Raw genomic sequence first — 16,399 nt, forward strand, 5'->3', positions numbered from 1 at the left:
TAAAGACCTGAGCCCCTGCTTGTCCTGAAGGACCATATTCTCCAAAAGGGTCAAGGAATCGGTGTAAAAACTTCTTGTACAAAAGCCCACTTGGATCATTTCCCAAAGATGCAGTTTTTAATAAACTAGCATCCATTGCTGGCAGTGTTGTACAGATCGTGATATTAAATCTGAGATTCCCTATCGGACGTTTCCTTATACAGATGGTAGTTCTCATTGGCCTTAATCCTACAATTCTTACGCGTTTTCCAATGATTTTTGTATCTTCAGAAATTGTTTCTGTAAAATGTCAATATCCAGTATTTAACTTGTAATTGTCCAAGGGTGTCAGACTTGGCTCCGTGGCACCACTCTCACCTCTATTTCTGAAGCTCGTGTGTTCAAGTCTCACTCCAGAGACTTGAATACATAACGCAAGCTGGCACTCCAGCGCAGTACTGAGAGAATGCTGCACTGTCGGAGGTGCCATCATTTCGGATGAGACGTTAAACCCGCTCAGGTGAACGTAAAAGATCACATGGCAATATTTCGAAGAGCAGGGCAGTTGCCCCCGGTGTCCTGGGGCTGATATTTATCCCTCAGTTACCACCATTAAAACAGGTTTTCTAGTCATTATCACATTGCTGTTTGTGGGACTTACTGTGTGCAAATTGGCTGCTGCGTTTCCTACATTACAACAGTGACTAGACTTCAAAAGTACTTCATTGGCTGTAAACGCTTTGGGACGTCCTGAGTTCGTGAAAGACAATATATAATTGCAAATTTTCTCTTTCTTCCTTAATCACAAAATATTTTTTCCTCTCACTCGAGGTACGTTTCCACAGGCTCTAGTAGCCCTCACCATGCCTACCCCTCCCCCCCCCCCCCCCCCCCGCCGCAAGTGGCCCTCCTTCATAGCTGGGCCTGGACAGGGAATGGCAGCAGATAGAACATTGTGGGGAGCCATACAACTGAGCTCGGATTCAGCTGATGGCCACCTGTCCACTCTAGTAGGGGCACCATGTTGGAATGTTGATCAGAGACCCACTCCCCTCAGCCAGCTTAGGGCGCTGAATCCAATTGTAGCTCACTTGCCTTGGACGTGATTGACTTACTCCACACAGACCAGGGATGGAACTTGGCATTGGTCTGGTCTGGTCTAGCTCACCAAACTAATAGATGTTCCTGCTCACTGAGTCATAGGCAGGGTGGAGAGGGGGTGAGTGTGTTTTAAAAAAACATACTTTAATAAGAAAACAATCATAATTTTTTTTCAATGGAAGAGCTGCTGCAGTTCTCAAAGGGTTAACAGATATCAGTAAAAGTAAAAATGCTTTCAATTGTTAGTAATTCTGTGTGCTTTAATTCAGTAACTGCAGCCTTTCCAACATCACCCACAGCCACAGAACAAGTAAGAAAGAAAGTAATATTTGCCAAATAATATGGTACTACAGATAGAAGTTGTGCTAAAGCTCTGCGCCTCTCTACCAATGAGCACCGTAATTTTCTTTTGGGTGCATAGCCCCTTTAAGGGGCTGCACGGCTCATTCACAGTTTTGGGCATGCGCGAACTTTAACATTGCAAAAGTCGGTCCCAGACTGCGCGGACCGGCAGAGAGCTACGCACTATAGGGAATGTTGCTCTCTACCCCTCTCTCCTCCTTTAACACGCTCTTTAAAACCTACCTCTTTGACCAAACTTTTGGTCATCTGCCCCAATTTCTCCTTATGTGGCTCAGTGTCAAATTTTGTCTGTTAACGCTCCTGTGAAATGCCTTGGGACGTTTTAATACGTTAAGGGCGCTATCTAAATGCAAGTTGTTGTGTGAATGTACAATCCAGAGGGAACAGTTATAGTGCAATCATTAACCCATTTTTGTTTGGTGACCCCACGTGTTAGGTAAACACAATTTGCCTTGAACAAATCTGTGCTGGCTTTCCTTAATTAATCCACACTTGTCCAAATGACTGTTAATTTTGTCCCGGATTATCGTTTATAAAAGCTTCCCCACAACCGAGGTTAAACTGACTGGCCTATATTTGCTGGGTTTATCCTTACACCCTTTTTTGAATAAGGGTATAACATTTGCAATTCTCCAGTCCTCTGGCACCACCCAGTATCTAAGGAGGATTGGAAGATTATGGCCAGTACCTCCGCAATTTCCACCTTTACTTCCCTCAGCATCCTAGGATGCATCCCATCCGGTTCTGATGACTTACCTACTTTAAGTACAGCCAGCCTTTCTACTATTTCCTCTTTATCCATTTTTAGCCCATCCAGTATCTCAAGCACCTCCTCTTTCACTATGACTTTGGCAGCATCTTCTTCCTTGGTAAAGACAGATGCAAAGTACTCCTTTAGTACCTCAGCAGTGCCCTCTGCCTCCATGCGTAGGTCTCCTTTTTGGTCCCTAATTGGCCCCACCCCTCCTCTTACTACCCGTTTACTATTTATATGCCTATAGAAGACGTTTGGATTCCCTTTTATGTTAGCCTATTCTCATACTCTCTCCTTGCCCTATGATATAAACACAGAACATCTTCTGCCAATCTAAAAGTATAACTGGACCTTTTCAAACCCGAAGAGTGTATTAGTTGTGCTAAGTCATGGCTCCACCTGGCACATTGTGCGCTCCCCATTTCATGTTGAATTCTACGACCTTTTACAGCCCCTTTTACTTCAGACTAAGAGATGACCTTGCTTTACAGCTGAGGCCTTCTCCACAGCCAGTCAGACCATGTAGTTGATCTGTAAGGATAACCAATCAGAATTACTGAGCAGCCCCCAACTTAAGCAGAATTGGGTTTTTTCTTTTATATAAGTACTTGCTTTGAGTCGTCATCAGAGTGTAAAACCAATATGTAAACGGAGCTTGTGTGAAATGTTACACTCTGCTACTATTGCACACTGGAGCTTACAACAGCTCCAACGTTATAACCCAGCCAAGCTACAGCTGCTGAATCAGTGCAGTTTTCACCAAACCTGTCTCGAGGTTGATCCGAGTCAGACTGCTGAGGGCACCCGGTGTTTTGGAGAGGGTGCTGAGGGCACCCAGTGTTTTGGAGAGGGTGCTAAGGGCACCTGGTCTATTGGAGAGGGTGCTGAGGGCACCCGGTCTATTGGAGAGGGTGCTGAGGGCACCTGGTGTATTGGAGAGGGTGCTGAGAGCACCCGGTGTATCGCTGAGGGTGCTGAGAGCACCCGGTGTATTGCTGAGGGTGCTGAGAGCACCTGGTGTATTGGAGAGGGTGCTGGGGACACCCGGTGTATTGGAGAGGGTGCTGAGGACACCCGGTGTATTGGAGAGGGTGCTGAGGGCACCCGGTGTATTGGAGAGGGTGCTGAGGGCACCCAGTGTATTGGAGAGGGTGCTGAGGGCACCCGGTGTATTGGAGAGGGTGCTGAGGGCACCCAGTGTATTGGAGAGGGTTCTGAGGGCACCCAGTGTATTGGAGAGGGTGCTGAGGGCACCCGGTGTATTGGAGAGGGTGCTGAGGGCACCCAGTGTATTGGAGAGGGTTCTGAGGGCACCCAGTGTATTGGAGAGGGTGCTGAGGGCACCCGGTGTATTGGAGAGGATGCTGAGAGCACCCGGTGTATTGGAGAGGGTGCTGAGAGCACCCAGTCTATTGGAGAGGGTGCTGAGAGCACCCTGTAAGGGGTGGTGTGTGTGTCAGCTTCACCTCTGACTTATGAGCGGTTCGAATCGCTCCCACTCCCTTGGTTCTAGACCTGGACTTATTTGGGGGTTGTAATGAAATTGCAACAGACACCTGAGTTGGTGAAAAGAACTTGGATTTTATTTGAGACAAGAAAATATACACAACACAATGAATCTTATCACTCTAAAAGGGGAAACACTTCGGAATATGCGAGGGAGAATGACAATAAACAAAAATACCTTACCCCTCCCAATCCCACTATACTAACTAGGTTGAATTCCAGAGGACCAGGAAATGCTCACCAAATGCAAGAATAGTTAGTAGAGTGGGAAAAACTTGCAGATCTTCGGTTTCTTCCAGGTTGGTTTCTTGTTGGTCGCGGTGGCCCAATATTACCTAGTTGTTGGTAATATTGTTGGTTGTTTGTTTCGTGGGGCCCTTGGTTGCTGCGATTCCTTCTGTTGTCCCGAGGCTGATGTGTTTCGAATGAGCTGTGCCTTTTTCTGTGTCTGTCCGAACTGTACTGCTGACTTCAATTCACTGACTGCTGTTTCAATTATCTGCCTGAACTGTACTGATCGAACTCATCGGACAAACTGCTTTCTTGTGGAGACAGGTCTTTAGTTTATACTAAAACGAAACCTGCGAATCTTGTTAGATTTTGGGCGGGCTCGTTATTTTTAATGTGCTTTAAAAATTTAACGAGCTTCGGGGATGGCCCATCTAAACTTAATTGGCCTTTAACTGGTTTCGGGATTGCCTTGAAACAAGTTTAAAAATGCAAAACGTTTGTCAATCTCTTTAATTGGTTTTGGACTGTGGTTTGTTTGTTGTATCCTGTAGGGCTAATGTTCCTTCCTTTGTGTTGCTGGGGACATGTCCTGTTTATTCATGTACCTGGCTCTGCAAATTCTCGGCAGGAATCAGGTTTCATTGTCCTTATGTAAAACTGGGGTGGCCCAGGACATTCCTAGACAGTCCAATATCCAAACTCGGGGGCCCACCCCACCTCCCCTGTGTCCCAGCCTTTTGCAAGCCTGAACATGTCCTTTAAAACCAGCCAAATCTTCCTGGGATTTATATTTTAAATCCCTTTGGCCCAATAACTCCTTAAAACAGTCCAAAATCTCTTCCTTCCTTACACTTGTAAAAATGTGTAATTTAACTCTTTGAATTCTTCTGTTAGGCCCAACCACACTTTTATCCCTTTTGCAGATTTCTTCTGTAATATTCCAAAATCATTTTAAAATAATGCTATTCTTCTGTTCTGGGGTTGTGCAGAAATTTTCGAAACTTACAACCCGGTGTATTGGAGAGGGTGCTGAGGGCACCCAGTGTATTGGAGAGGGTGCTGAGGGCACCCAGTGTATTGGAGAGGGTGCTGAGGGCACCCGGTGTATTGGAGAGGGTGCTGAGGGCACCCAGTGTATTGGAGAGGGTGCTGAGGGCACCCGGTGTATTGGAGAGGGTGCTGAGAGCACCCGTTCTATTAGGGAGGGTGCTGAGGACACGCGGTGTATTGGAGGACGGGCAGCTGAGAGCATGCGAGGTGGCTTCATTCAAGATGTTCATACATTGCAGTCAGATTATGGGGCCACATCTCTTGGGGTTAGAGTTTGGCTCTCCCACCAGATAAAGTGGCTCAATGATCAACTCAAGAGCTTCCTGACCCTCCAACACTCTCGCCTCTGGTGTGGTAACTGGGGGTGGGGCAATAGGAGGAGGAAAGGACCACGGTTTTCTCGGTGTGCGCCTCTTGTGATGGTGAAGATGATACAATTCAGATCTTCCCAACCGTCCTCGGGTGCAGAGACACGGGGAGAAAAATGTACATGTAAGATGAAAGTAAATAACTGTTCATTTGGACACCTAACGTGTTGTAAAGTAATCCATCAGTTGTAGCTTGTATTTTTTTTCACCTTTTCTTAAACTAGGATGTGTGATTCCGAAGAAATGCCTTTAATTAATATATATATCTGCCTTTGTGTCAGATGCGGCACATATCCTCAACTATATTGTGTAAGAAGAGCACCTCAGGTCCAGTCCTTCCCTCTGGGGGCCTCCTAAAATTCTTACAAATAACAAATTAAATGACAGCTACTGGGAGCACGGAGATCAGTCTGGTGAACTATGGGTAACAGCTGTTGCAGACACAAACAGCTGAGGTAATCCTGTAAAGCTATGGCTTTTGCAGATGACGGTACACAGTCGCCTGATAAGCCCTAACTATTCTTTCTATCAGGGCCTTCAATTGTTACTCTGCCCCAGGCACAAAGCTCTGATTTCTACGCATCAGGGCCTTTTAGTGAGCCAGTGAGAGACAGCTTGATGCCTGCTGCCTACATGGTAACTCCCAGCAAGTCCCTGACTGGGCGCTTCCAGCTGATTGGCTGATGGTTACTTCGCCTGACGCCCAGCACACGTCTGTTTTAAACTAGTGTTGACACCGAGAGGAAAGAAGAACGTTTTGGGTAGAAGCAGAAGGGGATCTGATGACGGAAGGGTTGGCCAGGAGCAACAGACACGTAGGAAGAGTGGATTAAGAATTCTTGGGGCCTTGGGCATCAAGAACATTCGGGAGCCCTATGCACCCCCCACCCCGCCTCACAACCTCACCACCCGTTATAGCACAAATGTAAAATGCATGAATATATAGGCCCATAGAATGTTTACGCACTATTAATAATAAAGCAAATCATATCACCATATACTACAATTTAATGAAACTTAAATTACATCGCAATATACTACGATTAAATTAGACCTATTTGTAGGGACCCTATAGTCGACTAAGGCCCCTGGCCATAAGCCACATAGGCCCGTGCATTATTTTACCCCTGCTTAGGTTCATTACAAACAACAACTTGCATTTATATAGCGCCTTTAATGTAATAAAAACATCCTGAGGTGCTTCACGGGAATGCAATCACAAAATTTGACACTAAGCTGCATAAAGAGATATTAGGACAGGTGATCAAAAGCTTGGTAAAAGAGGTAGATTTTAAGCAGCATCTTACAGGAGGAGAGAGAGGTAGAGAGGCGGAGAGGTTTAGGGAGAGAATTCCAGAGCTTAGGGCCGAGGCAACTGAAGGCACGGCCACCAGTGGTGGAGCGATTAAAATCAGAGATACACAAAAGGCCAGAATTGGAGGAGTGCAGAGATCTTGGAGGATTGTAGGACTGGAGGAGGTTACAGAGGTAAGATGGGGCGAGGCCATGGAGGGATTGGACCACAACGTAAAATCGAGGCGTTGCTGGACTGGAGCCAATGTAGGGCAGCAAACTCAGGGGCGATGGGTGAACGGGACTTGGTGCGAGTTAGGATACGGGCAGCATAGTTTGGGATGAGCTCAAATTTACATATTGGAGTAGTCGAGTCTGGAGGTAAGAAAGGCATGGATGAGGGTTTCAGCAGCAGATAAGCTGAGGCAGGAGTGGAGACAGACGATCAAAAATTGTTGGCTGCTTCAGAATTTTTGTATTTATAGGGTCTTGTCTTGCTCAAATATTTAAAATTTGCTCTGGTAGAGACACTTTTGCTTTAATTGTACAGTCAAATCATTATCTTTAGTTTATACATGGAACTATTTATACATTAGATACGGGATTTAGTCTACATACACGATAACTCAACTTGAGCTGTTTCCTTGTGAGCCAGAGGAAACTCAAGTGGCGATCTCTGGGCGCCAGCTATGAGAGTACCAAGTGCGCCCATGTTAACTTACACTTGATAACTGCTCTACTAACCTGTGCCCTGCTCTGCACAAAACAACATATCACCATACAGGCCAAGGCTCCATGAGTAATAAGTAATTTGATTTCAAATTTTAACAAAGTAACATGAAGATGCTTCTATAAACACAATGCAAGAATGTGGTCTCCTTACTGAACCCATAAATTGTATACAGCAGTTGCACTGCAGCAACTCGCCAAGACTTCTTCGGCAGCACCTCCCAAACCCGCGGCCTCCACCACCTAGAAGGACAAGGGCAGCAGGTGCATGGGAACACCACCACCACCTCCAAGTTCCCCTCCAAGTCACACACCATCGTGACTTGGACAAATATCGCCGTTACTTCATCGCCTTTGGGTCAAAATCCTGGAACTCTTTCCCTAACAGCACTGTGGGAGTACCTTCACCACACGGGACTGCAGCGGTTCAAGAAGCTGGCCCACCGCCACCTTCTCAAGGGTAATAAAATACTGGCCTTGCCAGTGACGCTCATAGCCCGAGCATTAATACATTTTTTTTTTAAGTTCCTGTGGAGGAACACATGTTTAGTAATCACAGTCACCGATGACTACGGTCATGAACCTAATATTTTAGTTTGCTACTCGGTTTTTGGTGTTTATACATCACAATCTTTGGGTTTATAATCAACCCATGTGGATGCTTGCTCAGTCTCATTTGCTCCTGCCAGTCCCTCTATTTCCAAACCCCTCCTGTTTCTACCAAAAGGCTAATTTCCATTCAGTGGCAAAAAAGGTGGTTTGCCAAATACACGCTCTGCTGTGTCAAGCATTTCCACAATGCAAATCTTGGGCCATCGTGGGCATCAGTTCCACCTGTGCAGTATGTTTTATTTTAAACTGAAGTGGGTCAGACAGTGACAGACTAGTTGATGGCTGGTGCCTACGTGGTAACTGTAGGCACCGCCACTAGATTCATTGGCAGATATCTCCCCAACTACTGGCATATGCCCTGCTTAAAAATCGAAAGTGATTGTGGCCTGGAGTAATGGCTGGCAGCCATTACAAACAAACTTTAAATTGTTTAACACAGATGTGGGGAGCGATGTTTTTAAAAGAAGGAAGAACTTACATTTATATAGCGCCATTCACAACCTCAGGGTGTTCCAAAGCGTTTTACAGCCAGTGAAGTGCTTTTGAAGTGTGGTGACTGTTGTAATATAGGAAATGCAGTAGACAATATGTGCACAACAAGGTCCCACAAACAGCAATGTGATAATGACCAGATAATGTTTTTTAGTGATGTTGGTTGAGGCATAAATGTTGGTCAGGACACCAGGAGAACTCGTCTGCTCTTCTTCAAAATAGTGCCATGGTATCTTTTACATCCACCTGAACATTGGTTTAACGTCTCATCCGAAAGACAGCACCTCCGGCAGTGTAGCACCCCTACAGCACTGGACTGGGGTGTCGGTCGAGATTTCATGCTCAAGTCTCTGGAGTGGCACTTGAACCCACGACCTTCTGACTCGACCTTTATGTGGCAGTGGAGACCAGGGCAGCTTCTTTCTGGTGATCTCTCTGCAGATAGTAGCAGGTAGTAAGATACAAAGTGGAGTGAGGTAGATGGTAATTTATTTGATCTGCCTGTTCCCTGAGCTGTGGTGTTAAGTCCTGTTACTGTACTGGGACTTGTAAATGGGAGACTGGGGCAATGGGAAGTGGGGACGGAAGGAGGCGGGGGGCACAGAAAGTGGCCATGAAAATTGAGGAACCTAACAGAACTACCTATAATAGTGCACTCTCCGCTACCACTGACCGGACACGTTGCATCTCTTGGTCTGTAACACCCCACTTTCTTGAACTTGAATAGACGATTGGAGACACAATGAAATTGGAGGGGGAGAGAATTTGCAAATGGGAAGAAAAGAATTGCAAAAAAGTCAACATGAAAGCACAAACCCAAGTGTCCGATTCAAGATTAACTAAGCTTTCCTTGCTTTCTGTAAACTTGCTGTTTAAATTGAATTTTCATTTGTTTGGGGAAGTGGGGGGGTGGAGTAAAGCAAATTATTTTGCAGAACACCAGGCCTACAGGTTCCTGAAGTGAAGATGTGATGAAGCAGCTTCTCCACGTGAAGATGCTGATGCAGTCATTTTAAAATCAATAGAGAAAGGTCGCGTGCCTAATGCCATTGTGAGCACCGTCACAACAGCAGCTGAAAGTTTGTCTTTCTTATGTTTTCAGGGCCTCGCAATGTCTGCACCATCCTGTGGCCCTTGTCCCCCGCCTCCACCTCCTCCCCCTCCTGGGCCCCCTCCAGCCCTGCTATCGGAAACACCAAAGGATAAGGCATCTGTGGCACGTTCCCAGCTCTTTGCTGAGCTTAACCAAGGGGAAGGAATCACTAAAGGTGAGCATATTAGTACGACTACTTATCCTTGTCTACACGTGGGAGTGGGGAGGGAACAAAATCCTGTTTCTTGTCAGCCGTGTTTTGTTACTAACTTGGTTGCTGCATATTTTTCAAACAAATGTTTTAAGTACATTTCAATTTAAAAAGAAATGGTTTGTCGGTGTATTATTCCACTCTGTATCATTATAAATGGCTGTTTGCAGAGTTACAAGTCACCTAATCCAATAAGCTGCCTGTACCTACACTGCTGTAGAGTTGGCTCCTGACCATCCATCGTTTTGAATCTTTTACACATGGTCAAGTTCCTGCTACCTGTAGTTATATCAGCACAATCCCAGCGGATTCAGCGGAACCAGCACAAAAGCTCGGTGAACTTGAAACGCAAGTGAGTTACGCCCCAAAACCACTTGCCCTCATGTTTTCCGTGATCTTTTAAGCTGGTTCAAGATTCAGTTCACCAGAATCAGGCTCCGTCCACAAGGTCGCAGGTCGCAGTTGCAAGATTCTGCCAAATGCGCTGGTTCGGGAAGGCTCTCCAAATTGCGCTCATTTTCTTAGGCATACAGGCACGTTTTAAAAGTTTTTTACCATATCAAAAAATATTTAATTTACTAAGAAACTGACTAGTCACACCAGTGAAACTATGAAATGATTCAGTCTCTTTTTTAAGTAATTTTCAGCGATTTTACACAAGGTCACCTCACAATGCTTATTTTTTGGTGATAAACCCATTTTCAGCTGTATTAATAAAACTGCACCAGGTTATCACTCTTAACTACATCAAGGAATACTTTTTAATGAAGAGAAATGATTACATTCTATTACGCTGCCCGATTGCGCTGGTTCATGGAAGATTTTACGTTTGTGATTATGCAAATGAATTTTAGCGGCAACTTGAAGCCTAACTTAACCAGCGCAATTTCAAACACATTTTAGGCGCAATTTCCCAATTGTGCCCAAAGCGGAAACTCTACCCCATTGTCATACGTTTGTGTTTTTAATCCGACCAACTTCCTCCTCTTTGTGAAAAACATTGAAATTACATAGAACATAGAAACATAGAAGATAGGAGCAGGAGTCAGCCATTCGGCCCCTCGAGCCTGCTCCGCCATTCAACGAGATCATGGCTGATCATCCAAATTCAGTGCCCTGTCCCTGCTTTCTCCCCATATCCCTTGATCCCTTTAGCCTTAAGAAATATATCTAACTCCTTCTTGAATATATTTAATGAATTGGCCTCCACTGCCTTCTGTGGTAGAGAAATCCACAGGTTCACCACTCTCTGGGTGAAGAAATTCCTCCTCATCTCTGTCCTAAATGGCTTACCCCTTATCCTTAGCCTGTGACCCCTGGTTCTGGACTCCCCCGCCATCGGGAACATCCTTCATGCATCCAGCCTGTCTAGTCCTGTTAGAATTTTATAAGTTTCAATGAGATCCCCACTCATTCTTCTAAACTCCAGTGAGTATAAGCCCAATCGACCCAATCTCTCCTCATACGTCATTCCTGCCATCCCAAGTATCAGTCTAGTGAACCTTCGCTGCACTCCCTCCATGGCAAGAACATTCTTCCTCAGATAAGGCGACCAAAACTGCACACAATACTCAAGGTGTGGTCTCACCAAGGCCCTGTACAACTGCAGCAAGACATCCTTGTTCCTGTACTCAAACCCTCTCGCTACGAAGGCCAACATACCATTTGCCTTCTTAACCGCCTGCTGCACCTGCATGCTTACCTTCAGCGACTGGTGCACAAGGACACCCAGGTCTTGTTTCTTGTCGATTACACAGGTAACAAAGTAACGAACCATGTGTGGGGGAGGAGGACACTGAAAATGCAACATAACTAAGGCTACTGAAAGCCGAAATTCCTAGCATTGCATATAACGTGAGATAAAACTGTGCTAGTCACAAGGGAAAAATACAAGACGGGGAAAGTTCTAAGCAATTCATCACGTCTTATACTGGAACCAGGGACATTATGGCTGAAAATACTGGGTTATGATTTATTTGGCTCGCTCTGTTTTTAAGCAGAAAACAAATAATTCGGAAGTTAACAGCCAACAGTAGCATGGTGGGGATACATCGGGCAGGATTTTCATTGGGCCGTGGAGGCGGGATTGGAGGCGTGTGGGGGGTTAAAATCTCGAAATCGGGGGGGGGGGCACGAACCCATCCCGCCCCCAACCCGCCTCCGTGCCAGTTTCAAAGGAGGCGGATACCCGACCTGTGCTGGGACCCGCCTCCCGAAGCGGGAAGGGGATTAGTGCCAATTAACTGCCTGTTAACAGGCAGTTTTTAGCCTAATCCCTACTTTTATTGCTGAAGTGTGGGATTCCCGATGGCTCCAAACCACACCAAGTTAGCGAGGCAGGCCGTCGGGCTGAAGGACTTGGAGGGTTCGAGATGTCCGGTGTTCAGGTGAGTGATGGGTGCATGAGTGAAGAGGTAAGTCTGTTTGGTGTGTGTAAAGTGTTTAAAGAAGTTTTACTTACCTTTACATACCTTTACAGCTTTCCTGCCTTCAGGACTTGGGAGTCCCTCATCTCACCGGCACAGAAAGCAGAATGGCCATGAGCTGTCAAAAGTTGCAGCATTCAGCTTTCTGTTCTGGGGAGATCTCTAAATCAGCCTGAGAGGAAGGAATTAACTTGGAGTACAGATTGTCAAACGCTGATATTTCATCTGTCAAAAGTTCTTGACAGATGAAATGTCAATCTGTGATGTCACCTGTTGCCGGGTGGTCCTTAATTGTCCTGCTGAGCCCGCTAGGCGGGCTCAACAAGGTCAATCAAGTGAAAATCGCGTGGGTTGGCCACAACTCGATGGAGGCGGGACTACAACCCTGAACGTTGTAGTCCCGGCTCCTACACGCCTCCTCAATGAAAATCCAGCCCATCATGTTCATGTTGCATTGCTTGTAATGCTGTATCGTGCATCTCCCCTCCCTTCACCCCACCATTGGTGGCTGCACCTTCAGACTCCTAAGCCCCATCCTCTGGAATTCCATCCCTAAACCTCTCCATCTCCCCCCTTATTTAAGACCCTCCTTTAAACCCACCTCACAGACCAAGCTTTTGGTCACCCTTCCTAATCTCTCTTTCTTTGACTCAACATCCATTTTTTTCCCCTTCTGCCTCTGGGGACATTGTCTCTACATTAGAGGCGCTGTATAATTGCAAGGAGCTCTTTTTCTCTATTGTTGTTGTATTTATGAGGTTGCTGCTTAAAAGCAACTGCACATGAGCAGTCGTTTCTGAGTCGCAGATTACAACCCTATTTGCGGCCGATGGGCCTTCTCCACAGTCTGCACAAGGGTACTTACAGGCCAGCGAGTAAAGAAAACAGCATCTATGGCTTGTATGGGCAGGGTTGTCCACCAGTGGCCGTGTTAATGTGGGTCGCAGCGCGGCAGCAGTGCTGAATGATATCGGGGCTTAGAGGGTTAAATTATGAGGACAGATCGCATAAACTTGGCTTATATTCCCTTGAGTATAGTAGATTAAGTAAGGGGTGATTTGATCGAGGTGTTTAAACTGTTAAAAGGATTTGATAGAGTAGATACAGAGAAACTTATTTCCTCTGGTGGGGATTCCAGAACAAGGGGGCATAATGTTAACATTCGAGCTAAGTCATTCAGGAAGGAAATCAGGAAGTGCTTTTTCACACAAAGGGTAGTCGAAAGGCTGTGGATGCTGGGGGACAACTGGGGGGAAATTGGAGCTTTCAAAACTGAGATAGATAGAGTTTTGTTGGCTAAGGGGATCAAGGGATAGGGAGCAAATACGGAAAAATGGAGTTGAGGTGAAGATCAGCCATGAATGGCGGAGTAGGCCCGAGGGGCTGAATGGCCTACTCCTGTTCCCATCAAAGGTAAATACACTACAAGTATTGCTGTATTTACACCGCTTCTCAATAACAATGTTTCATATCACTGTAAAGATGGTGGGGACACTGGCAAAATTAAACCCAGGCAACAATTTAAACCCTTTATTTTGAAAGGTAGTACAGCATAGCCACCAATATCATTCTGGAAAGGAACAGATTTGTTTTGTGCAGCCCAACTGAGCAGGAAATACATTCTGAATGAACAATATGGTGACCAACCAAGGATAGTTGCTTCAACTGCGGGTGATGCATTTACATACCGACGTGGCACATCAGAAATAGGTTCATGTTAATGTGCCATGTCGGTATGTAAATGCATTACGCCATAAAAGGTGAATGGGTCCTTGAAGTGAGGTGCCAAGCTAAGGCCGGGAGCTTGCCCATAGTAAAGGAAGGTTAAATCCGAGGCCATAGTGCTCCAGTTTGATCCAGGTCGGCGTGCAGTGGCAGGTCATAGGACGGCATAGTCAGAGGATTGAGAGTTACACCTGATAGCTGTCCTAGTCCAGGGGGTGGTTTGGGAGTAAAGGCAGGCATTGTAATAAAATTTAAATCTAGATTGCCAAATAAAAATGGAGATCTTCCAGCCCCAGGCTTCAGTGCCAGGACTGGAATGCAGCAAGCTTTGCATTCACCAAAATCATGCTGGCCGACCATGCCAGATTTTCAGGAATCAGCCCTAAATACATTTATGGTGAGCTCCAGGGCCAGTTGGGCCTCCCACTGGGAGCTTGCCAATGGGGGAATATCACGTCTTGGAATCTTATCACCACAGAAATGGATTTAGAACAAAAATTACTTTTTTTTAGCTCTTTCTAATCTACCGAAATTTTGTAAATGCTTCAATTACAGTCGGTGAATTTGGAGACGATATTCAGTTACTATGGGTTTCCAACGAATATAAAAAAATCTGTTAACATTTTTTTTTTAAATCACCCGTCCCTTTTCCGAAGTCCATCGCACATGGAGCTTTCATTAGGCCCACTCCATTTAGTTAAATACAGCGCACAGCACGATTTAAATCTACTTAACTGCATTAAAATAACATTAAGGCCTTTCACACTTTGTCTGTCAGCATTTCAAAGAAGCCTAAAATGCCATCTGGAAGATCACACACAACACACAGTGAGAAGATCACAACGCACAGTGAGAAGATCACAACGCACAGTGAGAAGATCACAACGCACAGTGAGAAGATCACAACGCACAGTGAGAAGATCACAACGCACAGTGAGAAGATCACAACGCACAGTGAGAAGATCACAACGCACAGTGAGAAGATCACAACGCAGCGAGAAGATCACAACACGCAGCGAGAAGATCACAACACACAGCGAGAAGATCACACACAATGGACAGTGGGTGGAAGTCACTGTGAAGCCCTATTTATCCATCAGCTGTACGACACTGGCATCATCAGCCGTGGCAACCGGAAAATCGCACCAAAGATCTTCCCAAGAAAAATGTATGGCGACTGTTCAACATTTGAGCATGCTTTTAAAGTATGAACTTTAAACCATACATCTGCTATCTTCACCAGTACAATTGACCCTTTAGGATAACGTACTTACCAATAGTCACTAACAAAATCCTGTAAAATTATATGTGGTTTATTGCTTCACTCCATGGGGGTGAATTTTATTCAGGGTTTATCTCGTTCCGCCAGCATAACTTTATCGGATACCCCATTGAACCGTGCATAAATGGGGTCTCCGTTGAACTTCTGCCAAAGTTAGGACAGCGGAGTGGGAGAAGCCCCAAGGAAATTCACCCGCAATAAATTAAAAATTTTATTTGACCTGTTCGTGGATCTGCAAGTTCAATGGCGGAGAAATCTGTACAGGACAGAAAGCTGCGCTAAATCAGAAAAGTGGATATACCATGACAGATTGAAATAAATCAGCTGATTGTTTAACTAGTTTTTTGGGGACTGCAGTAGCATGTCCCCACGAAAGTGTAAATATATATTATTCCAGTTTTGATTGAAGAACTTTGCATTTATCCAATTCTGGGCTCTTGCGAATCCCCGATTTCCTTCACCCCACCATTGGCGGCCGTGCCTTCAGCTGCCTAGGCCCCCTCCCTAAACCGCTCCGCCTCTCTACCTCTCTCTCCTCCTTAAAGACAATCCTTACCTCTTTGACCAAGCTTTTGGCCATCGGCCCTAATATCTCCTGATGAAAGGCCATCGACCTGAAACGTTCTCTCCATAGTTGCTGCCTGACCTGCTGAGTATTTCTAGCATTTGCTGTTTTAATTTCAGATTTCCGGCATCCGCAGTATTTTGCTTTTCTTTTGTGGCTCGGTGTCAAATTTTATCTGCTAACGCCCCTGTGAAGCGTCTTGGGATGTTTTACTACGTTAAGGGTGCTATATAAATACAAGTTTTTGTTGTTGGAGAACAATGCATTAAGAAACTTGTTATGTGTTCTTATAATCACAAGTGCTGTTCCCATTTATTCAGACAACAGGTGCTGGGAATGATTCTGCTGTTGCCATTTACAGCTCTAATAGACAAATCTTTTATTTCTATACTTTTCCCATTACCATTCCCTTTTGCCTCGCTCCATCATCCCTTTTGTCATTTAATCTCTCCTGCTTTCCACCCTCTCACAGACCTTCCCCTTTTGTTCTTCTTCCCCCCCCCCTTTCCCTGCCTCTGTAGTTGGTTAAAACCTGTTACATTGCAAATATTTTCCAGTTCCGACGAAAGGTCACTGACCTGAAACATTGGCCAGAATTTTAATCTGGAGGCAGGTTGGG

General features: G+C 45.4%; 1 protein-coding gene across 5 annotated transcripts in view; it reads left to right on the forward strand.

The window, feature by feature from the left end:
* The window catches only part of cap2 (cyclase associated actin cytoskeleton regulatory protein 2), a 295,674-nt gene that overhangs the window by 245,171 nt on the left and 34,104 nt on the right, over positions 1 to 16,399 (forward strand). For 4 of the 5 annotated variants that reach the window (XM_085988892.1, XM_085988893.1, XM_085988894.1 and 1 more), the window contains 2 exons: positions 9,581 to 9,746; positions 14,712 to 15,101. In XM_085988892.1, the coding sequence (XP_085845018.1) occupies positions 9,581 to 9,746; positions 14,712 to 15,101 (556 nt within the window). The remainder of the gene's footprint in view (positions 1 to 9,580; positions 9,747 to 14,711; positions 15,102 to 16,399) is intronic. The other variant, XM_085988896.1, reaches the window with a different exon arrangement.

The sequence above is a fragment of the Somniosus microcephalus genome, chromosome 5 (assembly GCF_052327205.1).
Source record: "Somniosus microcephalus isolate GS21.2 chromosome 5, FLI_Smic_1.0, whole genome shotgun sequence".
NCBI lineage: Eukaryota > Metazoa > Chordata > Chondrichthyes > Squaliformes > Somniosidae > Somniosus > Somniosus microcephalus.